Source organism: Dermacentor variabilis, chromosome 5 (genome assembly GCF_050947875.1).
Source record: "Dermacentor variabilis isolate Ectoservices chromosome 5, ASM5094787v1, whole genome shotgun sequence".
NCBI lineage: Eukaryota > Metazoa > Arthropoda > Arachnida > Ixodida > Ixodidae > Dermacentor > Dermacentor variabilis.
Window position 1 is genome coordinate 203,682,122 of NC_134572.1, and position 18,324 is coordinate 203,700,445.

Below are 18,324 nucleotides of genomic sequence, written 5' to 3' on the forward strand. Positions count from 1 at the left end.
GCGTTCGCCATCACCAGGCCGCTACCTGTCGCCGCAGCGCCGACCATACACTGGCCCATCCCGGGGCCGGTCAGCGAGCCCATATTCGGAAAAATAAAAGCAGCAACCGATGAAGGTGCGGTTGCTGTCCGTCGAACTGACGACGATCCTCCGCCACCGACGAAGACGCCGAAGAAACTACCTCGACGACATAACGACACGCCGCCGTCCCGACGAAGTCTGGAAGGAAAAAATGCGACGACGAAAGACAACCTGACGGCGTCACATACCAGCCACAGGTCAACGCGACGCAGTCGTGATCCGACGCCAAGACCGAACTGTAATGCAAGACAAAGAACCACCGACCTCGACGTGCTTCTCGACGGCCACGCAGTCACCGCCTTAGTCGACACAGGGGCTGATTACTCCGTCATGAGTGGACACATCGCCGCCCAGTTGAAGAAAGTTAAGACTACGTGGGAAGGCCCTCAAATTCGGACCACTCGAGGACACCTCATAACGCCGACTGGAATGTGCACGGCAAGAATTACCGTTCATGACCGGACATACCCTGCCACCTTCGTTATCCTCCAACAGTGTTCACGAGATGTCATTCTCGGCTTGGACTTTCTAAATCAACATGGCGCAGTCATCGACCTGAAGTCGAAATCGATAACTCTGTTGGAAGACCATGCGATACCGTCGGAGAGCCCTCGTAGTCACCACGCCTTGAGTGTGCTCGAAGATCAAGTGAGTATCCCGCCTCGCTCCAGCATTGTTATTTCTGGCGGCACCAAAAGAACCGCTGACGTAGAAGGCGTCATCGAAGGCGACCAACGTCTACTGCTCGACCGTGAAATTTGCGTCGCAAGAGGGATCGCTCAACTGCATGGAGGGAAAACTGTGTTGCTGACAAACTTCAGCCAGGAGTTCAAGCACATCAACAAGGGCACGACGATCTCGTACATCGAAGAAATTCTGGAAACGAGTAATGCGTTTGTCCTCTCGGATTCCGCCTCATCTACCCCGAAGACCATGGTTCCCGAACCAGACTACGACATTAATCCAAGTCTCCCCGTGATTAAGCAACAGCAGCCCAGAAGTCTGCTCCGACGATCAAAGGCTGCTTTTCGACGTCATCGAGGATTCGACGAACACCATTCGCTAAGTCTAGCATAATCACCGAGGAGTACACGCTCGGCCACTCCGCCAGAGCCCTTACCGAGTTTCGCCGCGAGAACGCGAAGCTATAAGAGAACAAGTCGACGAAATGCTGCGCAACGACATCATCCAGCCGTCGAAAAGCCCGTGTGCATCCCCTGTTGTCCTGGTGAAGAAAAAGGACGGAACCCTAGGTTCCGAAATTTCTGGAAAGTTATCGATGCTTCTATCCGCTGTCTGTTGTCGCCGAAACTTGTGTTATCGGATTTCATTGCGTGACGCGAATGGTGTAGAACTTTGTGGAAGGCACCCGGGTCCCAACGGTTAGTCTGGAACATTCGACGACTCCTGTATAAAAGCCGACACGCTTGACCCGCTGATCATATTTTCGACGATCGCCGACCGTGTTCGCCGCTATCGTTGTGTTATAAGCGTAGCCTGTTTTTGTGGGCACAGGTTCGCCCAATAAAAGTTAGTTTTGTCTTTCACAGTATTACTACTGTGTTCTTCAACGTCACCACCACGTGACAATATGTTCTGTATCTTTCTGAAAATAAAATAGTTGTGAGTAAGCGCTCGTGTGTCCCCCTTCACTGTGTCCTTGTCAATTGTGCACGCAAAATATTTTACTATGAATAAGGTTCGATTTTACACTCGTTCAAGTAACGTTCAACTTGAATCGCGCATATATATACACATACATAGTAGACATATTCAAGTATATTCACACATGTATACACACATATCAAAGCCTATATATGTAGACATTAATACACGTATGTAAATACAAGCAACATATATAAGGAAAATCATGTATAACGTAGTTGGAGAAGGTCAGTGATCTATTGTATTGGGACAAGCTAATAAGGAAAGGCACGCACGAGCAGTGAGATGTATTTACAGTCGCCATAACTGTTTGATACACTCGGCTTTCTTTCCCCAAGGGCAGTAACTGATTGGTATGAAGTCACAAACAATGCCGTATTGCAGCCCTCCTTGAATATGGTTGCGCTGCTGCTCAGCCAGTGAACTGTTTCGATTTATATTTGTTCATCCGACGACGTGTACTTGATTCCTGTCACAATGCTTTTCTTTTGTGTGCGTGCGCGTGATTTGGTATGCTACGATAGACCCTGTGCTTGTTAATGTGAAACACTCCTTGACTCATTCTTGCAAACTCGCCACTGGGTAGGTGCCAGGTTGCGGCCTACCCCCTATTTAATAGAAACCAAATAATGTCATCATCATCATCAGCCTGGTTACTCCCACTGCAGGGCAAAGGCCTCTCCCATACTTCTCCAACAACCCCCGTCATGTACTAATTGTGGCGATGTCATCCCTGCAAACTTCTTAATCTCATCCGCCCACCTAACTTTCTGCCGCCCCCTGCTACGCTTCCCTTCCCTTGAAATCCAGTCCTTAGCCCTTAATGACCATCGGTTATCTTCCCTCCTCATTACATGTCCTGCCCATGCCCATTTCTTTTTCTTGATTTCAACTAAGATGTAATTAACTCTCGTTTGTTCCCTCACCCAATATGCTCTTTACTTATCCCTTAACGTTACACCCATCATTCTTCTTTCCATAGCTCGTTGCGTCATCCTAAATTTAAGTAGAACCCTTTTCGTAAGCCTCCAGGTTTCTGCCCCGTAGGTGAGCACTGGTAATTCTTATTCTTATTCTTCTTATTATTTCCGTCTCATGATCCCGATCCGCCGTCACTACCTGCCCTAAATAGATGTATTCCCTTACCACTTCCAGTGCCTCGCTACCTATTGAAAATTGCTGTTCTCTTCCCAGACTATTAAACATTACTTGAATTTTCTGCAGATTAATTTTTAGACCCACTCTTCTGCTTTGCCTCTCCAGGTCAGTGAGCATGCATTGCAGTTGGTCCCCTGAGTTACTAAACAAGGCAATATCATCAGCGAATCGCAAGTTACTGAGCTATTCTCCATTAACTTTTATCCCTAATTCTTCCCAATCCAGGTCTCTGAATACCTCCTGTAAACACGCTGTGAATAGCATTGGAGAGATCGTATCTCCCTGCCTGAGGCCTTTCTTCATTGGGATATTGTTGCTTTCTTTATGGAGGACTACGGTGGCTCTGGAGCCGCTATAGATATCCTATAGTATTGTCACCTACGGCTCGCCTACACCCTGATTCTGTAATGCCTCCATGACTGCTAAGGTTTCGACAGAATCAAACGCGTTCTCGTAATCAATGGAAGCTATATATAAGGGTTGGTTATATTCTGCACATTCCTCTATCACCTGATTGATAGTGTGAATATGGTCAATTGTTGAGTAGCCATTACGGAATCCTGCCTGGTCCTTGGCTTGACAGAAGTCTAAGGTGTTCCTGATTCTATTTGCGATTACCTTAGTAAATAGTTTGCAGGCAACTGACAGTAAGCTGATCGGTCTATTATTTTTCAAGTCTTTGGCGTCCCCTTTCTTATGGATTAGGATTATGTTAGCGTTCTTCAAAGATTCCAGTACGCTCGAGGTGATGAGGCATTGCGTACACAGGGTGGCCAGTATCACAACACGACCTGCCACCCTCTCGGTAATGCTATAGAATTCCTGTATGTTACCAGCTATATTCTTATTAATCAGGAATCCGACTCCTAGTTCTCGTCTCTCCGCTAAGCCCCGGTAGCACAGGACGTGCCCGCTTTTTAGCACTGTATATGCTTCTTTAGGCCTCCTAACTTCACTGATCCCCATTATATCCCATTTACTGGCCTCTAATTCTTCCAATAGCACTGCTAGACTTGCCTCACTAGATAACGTTCTAGCGTTAAGCGTTGCCAGGTTCAGATTCGAATGGCGGCCTGTCCGGAGCCAGGGATTTTTAGCACCCTCTGCTGTGTCGCTGGTCTGACGGCCGCCGTGGTCAGTTGCTTCGCAGCTGCTGGGGAGTGAGGGCCGGGGTTTGATTGTTTTGTTCATATAGGAGGTTGTGGCCAAGTACTGCACCAGGGTGGCCAATCCCACTCTGGTGACAGAGTGCGTTGCCGGTTCTGGTCACCGGTGCCGGTAGTGCACCGCTGCACTAGGTCGAAATAATGTTATACCGATCGAGAAATTGAGCCTTTGATGTCAAACACAGCGATGTAACCAATACGCCAAGATAGTGTCTTTTGCTTTATTGCTTTTCTATTGAAGAAAGCATTTTACGACACGATCGCACGCATACTCCTCGTGCTGGAAAGCCAGCCTGCTCTTTGAGGCACCTCCCGCGTTACTTTCTCCTCTTTTTCGTTGGGACAGTTCGCGTAGTGAGGCGCCATATTAGAATGCGCTATCTCCAGGACGGGCCATCTTTCCACAGCACTTTCCTCGTAGCATCTAACGCCAGGTGGAAATTGGTCTACGTTCTATTGACTTCATGATCGCCCATGCTTGTCTGTTTTACCATTTCTTCGCCGGAGTACAAATGCCATCTTCGTGCTAACGTGTACCGCATAGCGATAGGCATGTACGATTGTACGCACATGTTCCTGGTCCTTGCGCCACCAAACAACCCACATTCATTGTTTGGATGCACACAATCGTACACACCGCCGTCAAACGTTCCGTTGGGTCATCGTCACGGCACCGGTTTTCTTGAAGGGAGAGGGTTTCCGAGTTGTTTTCTCCTCACAGACGGGTCGCCGGCGTTTTACGTTTCCGTCACCATCACGGTGACGGAGCCCCGTCACTATAAATTGGACCAATCAGAAATTAAGAATTTGGCGCCAAAATCAGCCATTTTACAAAGCTGAAGCTGGCAATAGCAGCGGCTGCTACTGTGTTCATATCTGTGTTCCAGGCGGGGGACATCGAATATTGAGCTGTGCGTTTAAATGGTGCTGAAATGTGCGACATGGACAATGACGAAGGGCGTTTCAACGTCCAATCGTTAATTGAGTTAGCCAAGCCTCACATGTTCCTGTACGATAACAGAAAACAATGCTGCTGTCGACGTCAACGCCGCCGTCGCCGATTAGTACACTTCTCAGTCGCGCCTGTTGTACTTATTTTTGATGTGACAGTGACGAGGCGGAACGTTTGACGGCGGTGTGGGTAAGGCCTAACGACGCTGTTTCGCCACATACACATTTAGCATAGCGTCGGGTCCGAAGCTATGACACCCGGTAGGCTCAGAGGTGGTGTTTAGGCCACGCAGCAGCAGACGCCTTCCGTGCCTGTTTTCGCTGTCACTGCTTCACCCTTCTATCGATACTGCTCCACTGAAAGAAACCCGTAATCCCCATAACTCCCATATTGAATAACATACTATGCTGCAGGCGAAAAACGGGATTTTCTATGGGATCCTATATGTTTCATATCGGCTAATTAGATGTATGAGTCATAAGCAAATGACCTTATTAAATAGGTTGCAATTAATAAGACCGAACATTTATATGCATGTATTTGTACAGCTTCTTAGACTACACGTTTCACTTTCGTATTATGACCAGTTCCTCTCTAAGATGGATCAGCCAATCTTGTGCCAGAATTAGAGTGCAGCAAAAGACCACGAAATGAAGAACCAACATGGAAAGGCGAACATGGGAAAGGACATGTTTTGTATACCTCTATATACCCGTGTGTCCCAGCTAACGTTAGCTAAGTTGTTGAAAATATTTCGAAAAACGATGCAAGATACAATTATAACTCCTATGGTATTTGCTTGACCGAACATATTGAAGTCTTGAAATAGTATCTTGTAACATGTTTCTTAACCTGCTTGTATTGTTGAACAGCTTCGCTGACGTTAGTTGGGACACCCTAAGAGTCTGTATTCTACTGGAAATAAAATAGTTAAAAAATGGGCTGATCCATGCCGGTTCTGTTGTACCTGGTGTTTCCCTACGTCATAATGTTCAAGATGTTCAGCCAGTACCTACTCGCCCAAATGTCGATCCTTCAACGTGTTTTATGTTTATTGTGCCCGTGCGCAGCCGGAACCATCTGACGACGCTGCCTGTCGACTTCGGCGAGGAGCTGCCAGCGCTTCGCGTGCTCGACCTCTCGCACAACCGAATCGCCACCGTGCTCCAGGCCAGCCTGCTGCCCCTGCAGGCTAGCGTAACAAGGGCCAGCCTCGATGGTGAGAGTCTTTGCTGTAGCGTAGTCTTTGAAGCTACGCGCGTGTGAAAGAAAGCTACACTTCCTATCTTGTGTTAGCAACACAGATGTGGATAACCCAAAGGGCCAATTGATCAATACCGACGCTGTTATCGCCAGACCGACAGGCAGACAGACAGATAATCTGTGTTGATGGTGAGCTTTCTTCATATTTTAACGTATCAGCAAGTGCACAACCGAAGACAAGGCAGATAGAGGAGAAGCGTTAATTAGTAGCAATTTTTTTTTTTTGGAGCAGACAGTATGGATGTAATGAATGCAAGAAAGCGCGCTTATGGCACTTCGCTAAAGTGGGGAGAAACCTCAGCCATCTTGTGGTCCTGCCAAATTCAGAAGAATTTTTGAAAGTTTGGTGCAATGCTGTGCAACACACAGACGTGTCATTGACGAAACCGGGTTTAGGCACTAGATATATATATATATATATATATATATATATATATATATATATATATATATATATATATATATATATATATATATATATATATATATAAGGTGTTTTTAAAGGAAACCGTGAAGTGGCTAATATGGTTCTTCTTCTATGCTGATCAGGTATGCGCATCTCTGTTCTGAGTAGCAAAAAATATTGGTCCGCCCCCAATACCTGAGCATTCAATGTCCCCTTACAGACGTCTCCAGGGCACGCCGATCTGATAGCGGTATGGTTAAATATATTTCACGGAATCTTTCATTAACTTACTTTACTGCGGTGAATGGCGATAGACTGGACAGAATGCAATATTGACGACACAAGTGCTTGTCCCGTCTGTCTCGCCTTTTTTTCCCCGTCTATGACGATTCACTGTGACCAAACCTGCATTACCAACTGACCCTACACTCTGCTATTTTAAGCTTCCTTTCTTTTTGTCTAGTCACTGAGTATGTGCAACAGAGGTGGTAGCGCGTAGCAGAGTTAGAACACCGGGCTTCTAATCTGAAGGTCATTTGTCGAAATCCTCGTGCAGGCCACTACATTTTTAAAGCTTGGACTGGTGTCTGAGATCGGCAAAAAATGCCGAGAGCCAGTGGAGCTATAATATTACCAGTGCAACCAAACTAAGCTTCAACAAAAGACACTCCCTTACCAAACAGGAATTGGTTTCCCTGGTGTAGTATTTGGTCACTACCTGCCGGATGACTCTTGAAATAAACTCGTGGCATTCAGTACTCAGCGGCTTCGGAGCATCTGGCCAAGGCGGCAGTGATGCCTGCGCCACGGCAGAGAGTGCTAAGTATCTTTAGATCCGGAGAGGTCACCACTGGAAACTGAACGTGTCAACGCACATGAACGCTGACGAGTGAGGCTAGCTTAGCGGGGCTACTTGAGGAATTATCAGGCACCGCCTGGGATATCATCGCCCTTAGTGAATTTAAAAGCACTGGTACTACCGTGCTTACTAATGGTCCTCTGTTACATAGACTTTCTAGATAAGAGAGAATATGGGGTAGGATTTCTCATTCATAAGCACATAGCGGGCAACATTGACAAATTCTACAGCAATAATGAGAGTGTCGTGAAAATAAAGCTAAATGGGAGTACAGGTGAAAGGCGGTACAAGCTTACGCTCCAATTTCAGTGCAAGAGTAGGGAAGAACTAGGCTGGTGAACAAGAATCGGCAAGTATGGCATCGATTCTAGGAATAGTAGATGAGGATGAGGAGGACGAATAACTTTATTGAAAGGGTTGGGATGAAAGGTTATGAGCTCGTTGGGTGGCGCCCCAAGTCCAGGGCTCCACTGGCTGCTGCCGCCTGCCTGACGTGATCCAAAAGCGCGAGCTGCGCCTCCGGGTCAGAGCTGGCGAGTTGTGCTTCCCATTGCTCCAAAGTGTTCGATAAGTAAAATTTCCCTAAAAAGGTATATAAATTTGGTGGTCTTCTTTGGCAGCCCCACGAAATGTGATATAGCGATGGCGGGCCGCCACACCACGGACAGGTGTGCCCATACAGCGTTGGAAATATTTTGTTTCATATTTGTACCTTTGGAAAGACCCCCTTTGAATCCTGCGGAGGTCTATGGCGTACTCCCCTTCTAATGATTTGTGGGCGGTGCTGTATTTTGGTCGCGTGCCGCGCTGGTGAGCAAGAAATTCGCGAGGGGTCATTCGGGATAGCTCACTGTCCTCCTCGCTTCACTCCTCCTGGAATGTTTGGGAGGATTGGCAGTGCTGTCGAGGCTATGCTCGGTTCATGAGCCCTTGAGCAAAAGCGTCCGCACTCTCGTTTACCTCGAGGCCTGTGTGTCGCGGACACCAGATCAACTTGTATCCGTTTGTCAATATCCCGCCCGGGAAATCTTTAACTTTTATCGGGAGGTGGCCGTTCAAAAAGAAACGGCGCGCATCTTGCGAGTCGGAGATGATAATCGTGTGTGGTTCCTCCCTCCGTTCTTGCTTCTTCATCGTCAGGGCAACGGCAAAGCATTCAGCCTTGGCGATGGAGGACGTGTACAGGGAGGCACTCGACAAAATTCTCCTGTCGCTGCCAATTACTGTTGCTACGGCAGTTGTACCTGCAGTTGTACAACTGCAGTTGAACCTGGAAGCGTCCACATACAAAACATTTGTCTTGTTTTTTAGGTGTTTACGAAGCCATCTCACTCTCTCCTCCGCTTATTGTTTTGGTTTGGGTCCATATTCTTGGGCAGGGGAACGACCGAGATCTTGCATCGGACGTGATCCGAGATTGCCACCACTACCTCGTACAGGTTAGGGGGGTACAGTGGGAAGCCCACCCTAGTGAGTATCTCTCTCCCCGCCCTCGCCTGGCTTAGACGACTTCTCTGCGCGGTCAGTACCGCCGTCTTTAGCTCGGAGTAGATATTATGTATTTCGAGCTCTAATAGTTTTTGGGTTGGTGTACCTACGGGTAGCCCTAGGGCCACCCTGTAGGCGCTCCTAATAATAGACTCGATATTTGCTTCTTCACTTTTGTTCAGCGTGTGGAAAGGTAGACTGTACGTTGCCTTACTCAATACAAGGGCCTGTACTAATCTAATTGTATCCGCCTCCTTCATTCCTTTTCTGTGATACGCTATTCTTTGTATCATTTTGGCAACTTGTTTCGTCGCTGATTTTAACATGTTTATTGTGTGGTCTGCTCTTCCGTTACTCTGAACCCAGTAACTCAGAATTCTTGCAATGGTTACCTCTTTTATTTTGACTCTTTCAATTTGTATGTCTATGTATCGATTACTTTTGTATTTTTTTTTCATGTACCCTGATAATTTCGTATTTATCTGGGGCACAATTGAGCCCGCTGGCCCTGGCGAAATTTTTAACTGCTGTTGCAGCCTCTTCGAGTGTCTGCTCCTTGCTAGCCAGGTATCCGCGCGTTGCCCATAAAGCGACATCATCCGCATCTCAACCACGGTAAATCAACCAGTACCGCGCGAGTCCTCTCATGGCGATATTAAAGAGCAGAAGAGAGATGATGGCTCCTTGAGGGGTACCTTTGTATGGCATCTGAAAAGGTTCCGACGTGACTCCTGTTGCGCTTATTGTAGCACTCCTCCCTGTTAGGAAAGCATTTATGTAATTTAAGGTGTTTCCACCGCATCCGATGTTGTTTAAGTCGGATGGGATGTGCTTATGCAAGATATTGTCGAGCGCTCCTTTTAGATCAAGGGCTAGTATTAAATGTTCTCCTCCTTTGAGTACGGAGCTCAGGACTTCCCCTTGTAATAGGAGGAATGAGTCCTGAGTGGAAAGGCCACTGCGGAAACCTACCATAGTGGTTGGGAATAGGCCCTTGTCCTCTGTGAAGTTTTGAAGGTGAGTGTGAATAACCCGTTAAAAAAGCTTCCCCATCCACGACGTCAGAGATATGGGAGTGCCTGCAGGGATGGCTTTTATTTTGTCTTTTATTTTATTTTGTCGCAGGGGATCACCACTAAGTGGTGATCCCCTGCGGCTGATCACCACTTAGTTCCTCGCCGTCTTTTCATCTTTTTTCTGATCATGTGCAATTGTAGCGGAGCTCAGGAAACCAAACTTCAGGCGTAAGTTTAGTGTTGTGTGTGTTCACTCCCTTGTCTGTGTATCATACGCTTACAAATACCCCTATGAGACTGGTACTCGCGAAGAAATATGTAGCTTTAAAACAGGAACATCATCATCATCAACAGCAGCAGCAGCCTTGTTACGCCCACTGCAGGGCAAAGGCCTCTCCCATACTTCTCCAACTACCCCGGTCCTCTACTAATTGTGGCCATGTTGTCCCTGCTAACTTCTGCATCTCATCCGCCCACCTAACTTTCTGCCGCCCTCTGCTACGCTTCGCTTCCCTTAGAATCCATTCCGTAACTCTTAATGACCACCGCTTATCTTCCCTCCTCATTATGTGTCATGCCCATGCCCCCATTTCTTTTTCTTGATTTCAACTAAGACATCATTAACTCGCGTTTGTTCCCTCACCCAATCTGCTCTTTTCTTATCCCTTAACGTTACTCCTATCATTCTTCTTTCCATAGCTCGTTGCGTCGTCCTCAATTTAAGTAGAATCCTTTTCGTAAGCCTCCAGGTTTCTGCCCCGTACGTGAGTACTGGTATGACACAGAACATCAACATAACATAGAGGTAATGAATGAAACCGTAACTAGGGTGATTTCAGAAGCAGCAATTGAAGTGGGAGGTAGGGCATGAAGTCAGCCATTAACTAAGCTTTCGCAAATAAAAAAGAACCTAATAAAGAAGCGACGACTCATAATAGGGTCTAAATCAATAGATCTGATAGAATTCGTTGCATTGTAGGAGCTGATAAACGAGAAAGAAGTAAGCGGTATTCGCATTTATGGTCACCGCATAAGAACAGTGAGAACAAAACTTGGCATAGGACAGGGCAAGATGTATGCAATGAAAGATAAGCAAGGTTATTCCATCAGCAATTTCCATGATCATTTACCAGTACAGTGCTCATAGCAGCAACACAACATACATTGGAAGTAGTGTTGAAGAGGATACTTAGACTTCCTTCCATAACTAGCGATGAAGTTCGAAGGCCCATGCAAGATATGTCCCGGAAAAAAGCGACGGGAAAATATAGAATATCAGTCAATTTTAGCAAAGATGGAGCAGATATATGCTTGAGAAACTGGCGGCCCTTTATGCGCAATGCCTCACGACTTCAATTGAACCAGAAAGCTGGAAGATTGCCGACATTACGCTTAACGTTAAAGAATTGAAGAAATGTAGGCCCATGAGCTTGCTTTCACTATTGTATAAAATATTCATCAATTAGGATAATTTAAAATAGTGTCAAACAACACTTCACTTTAATCTGCCAAGAGAACATGCTGGCTTCGGGAAGGCATATTCCACAATTGATGACGTAATTAGGTAATTGGGAAATCTGCGGAATACAATTAATCATCTTTCCTATGCGGTTTTGATAGAATATGAAAAGGAATTTGATTTAGTCGAGATACCAGTAGTCATGAGGCCATTGCGTATTCAAGTACAGGAGGCGTGCGTAAATATCTTGGGATATTTCTAGAATAATTCCACAGCTACCCTGTTTGCTCAAATTTAGACGATTAACTATGAAAAACAGGGGTCAGTTACAGAAGTAGTTACGAGGAGGTCGAGCATATGTGCACTCGTTGAACGTGTTCGAGTTGGCTCTGTTACGAACTCAGTAAAATGAAAATAATGGCACAAATTAAAAAAGATAAGAAAACATTGAATTGTTTGCGATTAGTCTGGTAGGCGACCACTGTATATCTGGGTAATCGAAGTCACCCAGTCAGAATAAAGGGACATGCGGGAACCTTACAAAGATCTCATTTTATATATCACGAAAACTTGCGCAGATTGTCGTCGAAGAACCGGGAAGACAATATAGCAATATGAAGCGATGTCACGATGACTTATACTAACGCACACCCTATCAAATTACAGGTGACACTGAAATGGTATAATATATGAGTACAATGGATCAGAAATAGCGATCAAAACGCCTCCTATTAGTCGGCATCATGGTCACATCGGTAGATATTGAACGATTTGTCACATTCCAATAGTTCATCGTTGCTAATAGGGGCATCCACGTATCGGTGAAGGCAGTGACATCTGCATTGCAAGTGTCGACAAGTCAGTAGAAATCACCCCACTTACCACGTGGCATTTGAAATATAGAATAAATATTTTAAAAGGAATGACGCTTGTTATCCTTGGTCAAGGCCGCGATAGCTACTGTGTAGCATAGGCTTGCTTCCAAGGTTAAGCAAAAAATACCACTGGTTTGATCTAATGCATGATTTCCCGTGCCTATTTCAACACTGTCACGTGAAAGAACGTAGACATAGCACTTAACACTCTTGCTTATAAATAATTTTTGTACCTAATTTGAAACTGCTGACTGCTCAATTTCACAGTTTCGTTCAACTTCTTCCGAGGAAACACGCGTGGTTAGGCAGAAATATTCGGATACCCGACTGCTTTAGTTTACACCGGGCCGGAAGAACCGACACCTTTGCATTAAAATTATATAACTTCCGAATTATTGGACGTTGCTCATAAGGAACAATATTACACAACCTATGTGTGCTTCCAATGGCGTCTTCAAATAGCTGCATGTTAAGTAGCGTCGATGAGATGTCGCGAACGCTTTTTTCAGGTTCATACCACGGTTCGGATTGGATATCACAGAAACCACAAAACAGGTGCAGTTTCGCCCAGAAGGCGGAGCATTGATTGCGATAGCAAATTAGTACACAGCTATGCAGAGCGAGTTTAGTAGCTTTATCGGCCGTGTAAATTCGTAAACATTCGCTAACTAAATTGGCAAGCTTAGTGTCATGCACGCACTTTAACAGAAACACATCTCATTCGATGAGCCCGGATATTCGCTTTGAAAAGAAAGTGAAGGACGCTTAAGCTTCGCCTTTAAGAGTTTAACGCGATAGCATTCAAAGATCCCGGATTGCTTCCCAACAAATGGAACGTACGCAAGCGCAATGTTTACCGGGAAACACTGGCCGCGAACGCTATGCACGGAGGTTCTCGTAAAAAACCTTCGAGGACGCTTAAGCTCCGCTTTCAAGAGTGGAACGCGATAGCGTTATCGCACCCCGTTAGCACCGCCCGCTCATTCGCTCGCCATGCTCTTGGGTCACACGCAGCGTTCGGCGCGGCAACGAAACGTGCGCCTGAGCAAGCGGAACGAACCGAAGAACTCGGTGTCTTGGAGGGGGAAACGATTTACGCGAGCCAAACGTCGTGATCGGCACGGAGAGGCGGGCCGCGATGCGCCATGAAAGCGGACGCGATCATGGGGCTGACCATGGCTTTGGGCTGACGCGTCGATGGGATCGTCCTCTATTTCCCTGGGAGCACCACGCAGGCGCATGACTCCTCGGAAGCAGCTCGGCACACATCGCAGGGGACGCTTTCCCATCAGACGCGCTACGGCGCAGCGATCACGTCAGAGGCGTCCCGCATTGGACGCTGCACCTAGGAATCGCGCTGTGAGCGGAAAGAGGAGCCGCGTCGCCTAATCACGAGTGTTCGAGCGACGCACGCTGGAAGTTGGAAGGAGAGAGAGCGAGAAAACTTATCAAACGCAAGGGTATTGGGGCATCCTCACACCGGTCTCCGCACTGTCCGAAGGGGAGAAGCGGGCGAATGGCGCGCCACGTGTCGGGGCAGCGCCGCACATTGCGAGGAGAGGGTGGTCTTCTGTGTTTGCCGCAAGATGGCTCTGAGTGTGCGCAGAGCGCAGAAGAAATGTAGCGGAAACGTACTTCGATACTCGTGTAACTGCGACTTCTGTAATTTACATGCTCATAATTACCGATATACACCGCAGTATAAGTTTCTACGGCACGTTTCTAAGGCAACACCACATTCACTAGAGGCGCTTTTATCCCGCTTTGAATCATCGAACTCGTAGCTCAGTGGCAGCGTCTCCGTCTCACACTCCGGAGACCCTGTTTCGATTCCCACCCAGCCCGTCTTGCAAGTTGTTTTTTATTTATGAAGTGCCTTTCGGGATTTATTGCTCACGGCAACGCCGCCGACGGCGGCCGTGACGACACCGGCTTTTCTGCGACACGAGCTCCTTAACGCTATCGCGTTAGAAAGGCTTCTGGTGCAGGCCGCGATAACTCTCCTCAATCTCCCAAAGTAGCGCCAACCCATCGATAACCACTTCCCTCCGCTCGGCGTGGCTTCGACAGTTGCGCCGCCGGCGCTGGCCCTGCCGTAGCAGACGACTGCTAACGCGCTACGGGAGGAAATACGCCGAAAAGTTCGTTCGAGCCACAAGCACATCATAATTGGATTTCTCCGCTCTTTCTGCGCATGCGCGAGGAGCAGTGGTTGCTACATAGAAATGTGGGGACTTTCGGTCCTTGAGATTTCTCTTCGCCTAGGTACTACGGGGAAGAAAGTTGTTAGCTCCGTTCGTCCCTAGCCGAGCTGGCAGCACAATCACTGAATTGCATTTTTTTTTACAGGAGCGTGGACGCCTGCATAAATATTGTTTTTTGACTGACTGCACACAGGTTCATCATCATCATCATCATCATCATCCTGGTTACGCCCACTGCAGGGCAAAGGCCTCTCCCATACTTCTCCAACAACCCCGGCCATGTACTAATTGTGGCCATGCCGTCCCTGCAAACTTCTTAATCTCATCCGCCCACCTAACTTTCTGCCGCCCCCTGCTACGCTTCCCTTCCCTGGGAATCCAGTCCGTAACCCTTAATGACCATCGGTTATCTTCCCTTCTCATTACATGTCCTGCCCATGCCCATTTCTTTTTCTTGATTTCAACTAAGATGTCATTAACTCGCGTTTGTTCCCTCACCCAATCTGCTCTTTTCTTATCCCTTAACATTACACCTATCATTCTTCTTTCCATAGCTTGTTGCGTCGTCATCAATTTGAGTAGAACCCTTTTTGTAAGCCTCGAGGTTTCTGCTCCGTAGGTGAGTACTGGTAAGACACAGCTATTATACACTTTTGTCTTCAGGGATAACGGCAACCTGCTGTTCAGGATCTGAGAATGCCTGCCAAACACATTCCAGCCCATTCTTATCCTTCTGATTATTTCCGTCTCATGGTCCGGATCCGCAGTCACCACCTGTCCTAAGTAGATGTATTCATTCCTTTACCACTTCCAGTGCCTCACTACCTATTGTAAACTGCTGTTCTCTTCCGAGACTGTTAAACATTACTTTAGTTTTCTGCAGATTAATTTTTAGACCTACCCTTCGGCTTTGCCTCTCCAGGTCAGTGAGCATGCATTGCAGTTGGTCACCTGAGTTACTAAGCAAGGCAATATCGTCAGCGAATCGCAAGTTACTAAGGTATTCTCCATTAACTTTTATCCCCAATTCTTCCCAATCCAGGTCTCTGAATACCTCCTGTAAACAGGCTGTGAATAGCATTGGAGAGATCGTATCTCCCTGCCTGACGCCTTTCTTTATTGGGATTTCGCTGCTTTCTTTATGGAGGACTACGGTGGCTGTGCAGCCGCTATAGATATCTTTCAGTATTTTTACATACGGCTCGTCTACACCCTGATTCCGCAATGCCTCCATGACTGCTGAGGTTTCGACAGAATCAAACGCTTTCTCGTAATCAACGAAAGCTATATATAAGGGTTGGTTATATTCCGCACATTTCTCTATCACCTGATTGATAGTGTGAATATGGTCTATGGTTTAGTAGCCTTTACGGAATCCTGCCTGGTCCTTTGCTTGACAGAAGTCTAAGGTGTTCCTGATTCAATTTGCCATTACCTTAGTAAATAGTTTGTAGGCCACGGACAGTAAGCTGATAGGTCTATAATTTTTCAAGTCTTTGGCGTCCCCTTTCTTGTGGATTAGGATTATGTTGGCGTTCTTCCAAGATTCCGGTACGCTCGAGGTCATGAGGCATTGCGTATAACGGGGTGGCCAGTTTCTCTAGAACAATCTGCCCACCATCCTTCAACAAATCTGCTGTTACCTGATCCTCCCCAGCTGCCTTCCCCCTTTGCGTATCTCCTAAGGCTTTCTTTACTTCTTCCGGCGTTACCTGTGGGATTTTGAATTCCTTTAGACTACTCTCTCTTCCATTATCGTCGCGGGTGCCACTGGTACTGTATAAATCTCTATAGAACTCCTCAGCCACTTTAACTATCTCATCCATATTAGTAATGATATTGCCGGCTTTGTCTCTTAACGCATACATCTGATTCTTGCCAATTCCTAGTTTCTTCTTCACTGTTTTTAGGCTTCCTCCGTTCCTGAGAGCATGTTCAATTCTATCCATATTATACTTCCTTATGTCAGCTGTCTTACGCTTGTTGATTAACTTCGAAAGTTCTGCCAGTTCTATTCTAGCTGTAGGGTTAGAGGCTTTCATACATTGGCGTTTCTTGATCAGATCTTTCGTCTCCTGCGATAGTTTACTGGCATCCTGCCTAACGGAGTTTCCACCGACTTCCATTGCATACTCCTTAATGATGCCCACAAGATTGTCGTTCATTGCTTCAACACTAAGGTCCTCTTCCTGAGTTAAAGCGGAATACCTGTTCTCTAGCTTGATCTGGAATTCCTCTATTTTCCGTCTTACCGCTAACTTACCGCACACAGGTTACCAGGCATTTTATCAATCTTTTAAATCACCCACACAGGCGTAAGTTATCCTCTTCATTTAGTAAAGAGGGGTAAACATCGACCAAATGGTGCAGCTGAAATAGCTTGAACGTGTATGCGTTTTCCATCCGCAGTGACGGACAAGATGTCTCGAGCGTTGCACAATGCAGTTTGCATAAAGTTATCTTGGCCGCAAGGCACCAGTGTCGCGCAATCAAGCATGTGTAGTGTATTAGGCGAAGTATACCAAAAGTGGAAAGCGGCCACTGTCAGAGTAAATTGGCGTCGAGCTCCACCACTGGAAAAGCTGACGCGACCGTCAGCGTGACGTGCTATGAGGGATCACGGGAACACAGCGGCCGCGTCGGCTGCTGCGCCGAAGCGAGCTGAAAACGAGAGCTTATATTCGCTCGTACGCTGCGGTCCTCATTTAGTGGCGAGATTTTCCCGCTTCGAGTGTCTCCTTTACAACACTTGAAAGCACTACAATAGGTAGTGGCTGCCTTTGAAGGTGTGCAACATGGTAGGCTACTGCTCGGTGCCGCAATGCAGGACGTACAACGGAGCCCGGTGTCAGCCTTATCCACATGTAGCCGCAGGACAAGCTGCGTGAAGCTTGGCTCGCGAAACATAAAACCGGCAAACTCATCGGCTACAACTCGGGTATGCAGCAAGCACAGACGCGAGGAAGATTTGTGCTACGGTGCCGGGTCTGCGATCTTCGGAAAACGCGCACTGAGACGCTCGCCTGAGTCCGCGGCCCGACTAATGTCATGACGGTTTGGTCTACGAACTTGTCGATGCTATAGATACTGGCAAGTTCACTGGAGTGGAAAGGTAGCGGTAAGAAGCACATTATAAAAAAGTATGACATATGGTCATGTTTGTGTTATGAATTAATGCACTGGATTACAAAAAAAGCAGCGGGAAATCGCACGCTGAGAACATTGATAAACACACAGTGCGACGCAACTCGAGAAATAATATTGAAATGTCCAAGAATTTAGAAGAAAAAAAAAAGATTGGATCGTCGCGACGGCACGTCCCCGTAGGCGTCGAAGTCTCTACAATGAGATTATTTTTGAACTGCTCTGATACCGCCCACGCAACAATGGTTGCTTGTATACTGTCAAATGCTCATATTCTGCGGCCTAAAGCTCATGGCACGGTGCGAAAACGCGCACGCGGCGAAAGCGAAACAGTGCACGGACAAGCATGCAGACGCGCAGTTGGTCTTTGCGAATCTGTGCGATCGCTGCATTGAGGCTTCATTCTATTACGCTCCATTTAGTTATACAAACACTATAACAGCATATTTCACATAGTTTGCTCTCAGCGTTTACCTACCTTTCACGCAAGAAGCCGGTTCGGGAGGCTCCATCGCGGCGCCCGCGCGCAGTGGCGTTCACTGCACGTATTCGGCAAAGAGATAGCGTCTGTAAACGATTCTGTGCTTT

The 18,324-nt window shown here is 46.9% G+C and overlaps 1 protein-coding gene across 4 annotated transcripts in view; it reads left to right on the plus strand.

Moving 5' to 3' along the window:
- The window catches only part of LOC142583454 (uncharacterized), a 718,432-nt gene that overhangs the window by 310,234 nt on the left and 389,874 nt on the right, over window positions 1-18,324 (plus strand). For all 4 annotated transcript variants that reach the window (XR_012828634.1, XR_012828635.1, XM_075693925.1 and 1 more), the window contains exon 2: window positions 6,093-6,241. Coding sequence is in view for 2 of the 4 variants with exons in the window: in XM_075693925.1 (XP_075550040.1) it covers window positions 6,093-6,241 (149 nt within the window). In the remaining 2 variants the exon portion in view is untranslated. The remainder of the gene's footprint in view (window positions 1-6,092; window positions 6,242-18,324) is intronic.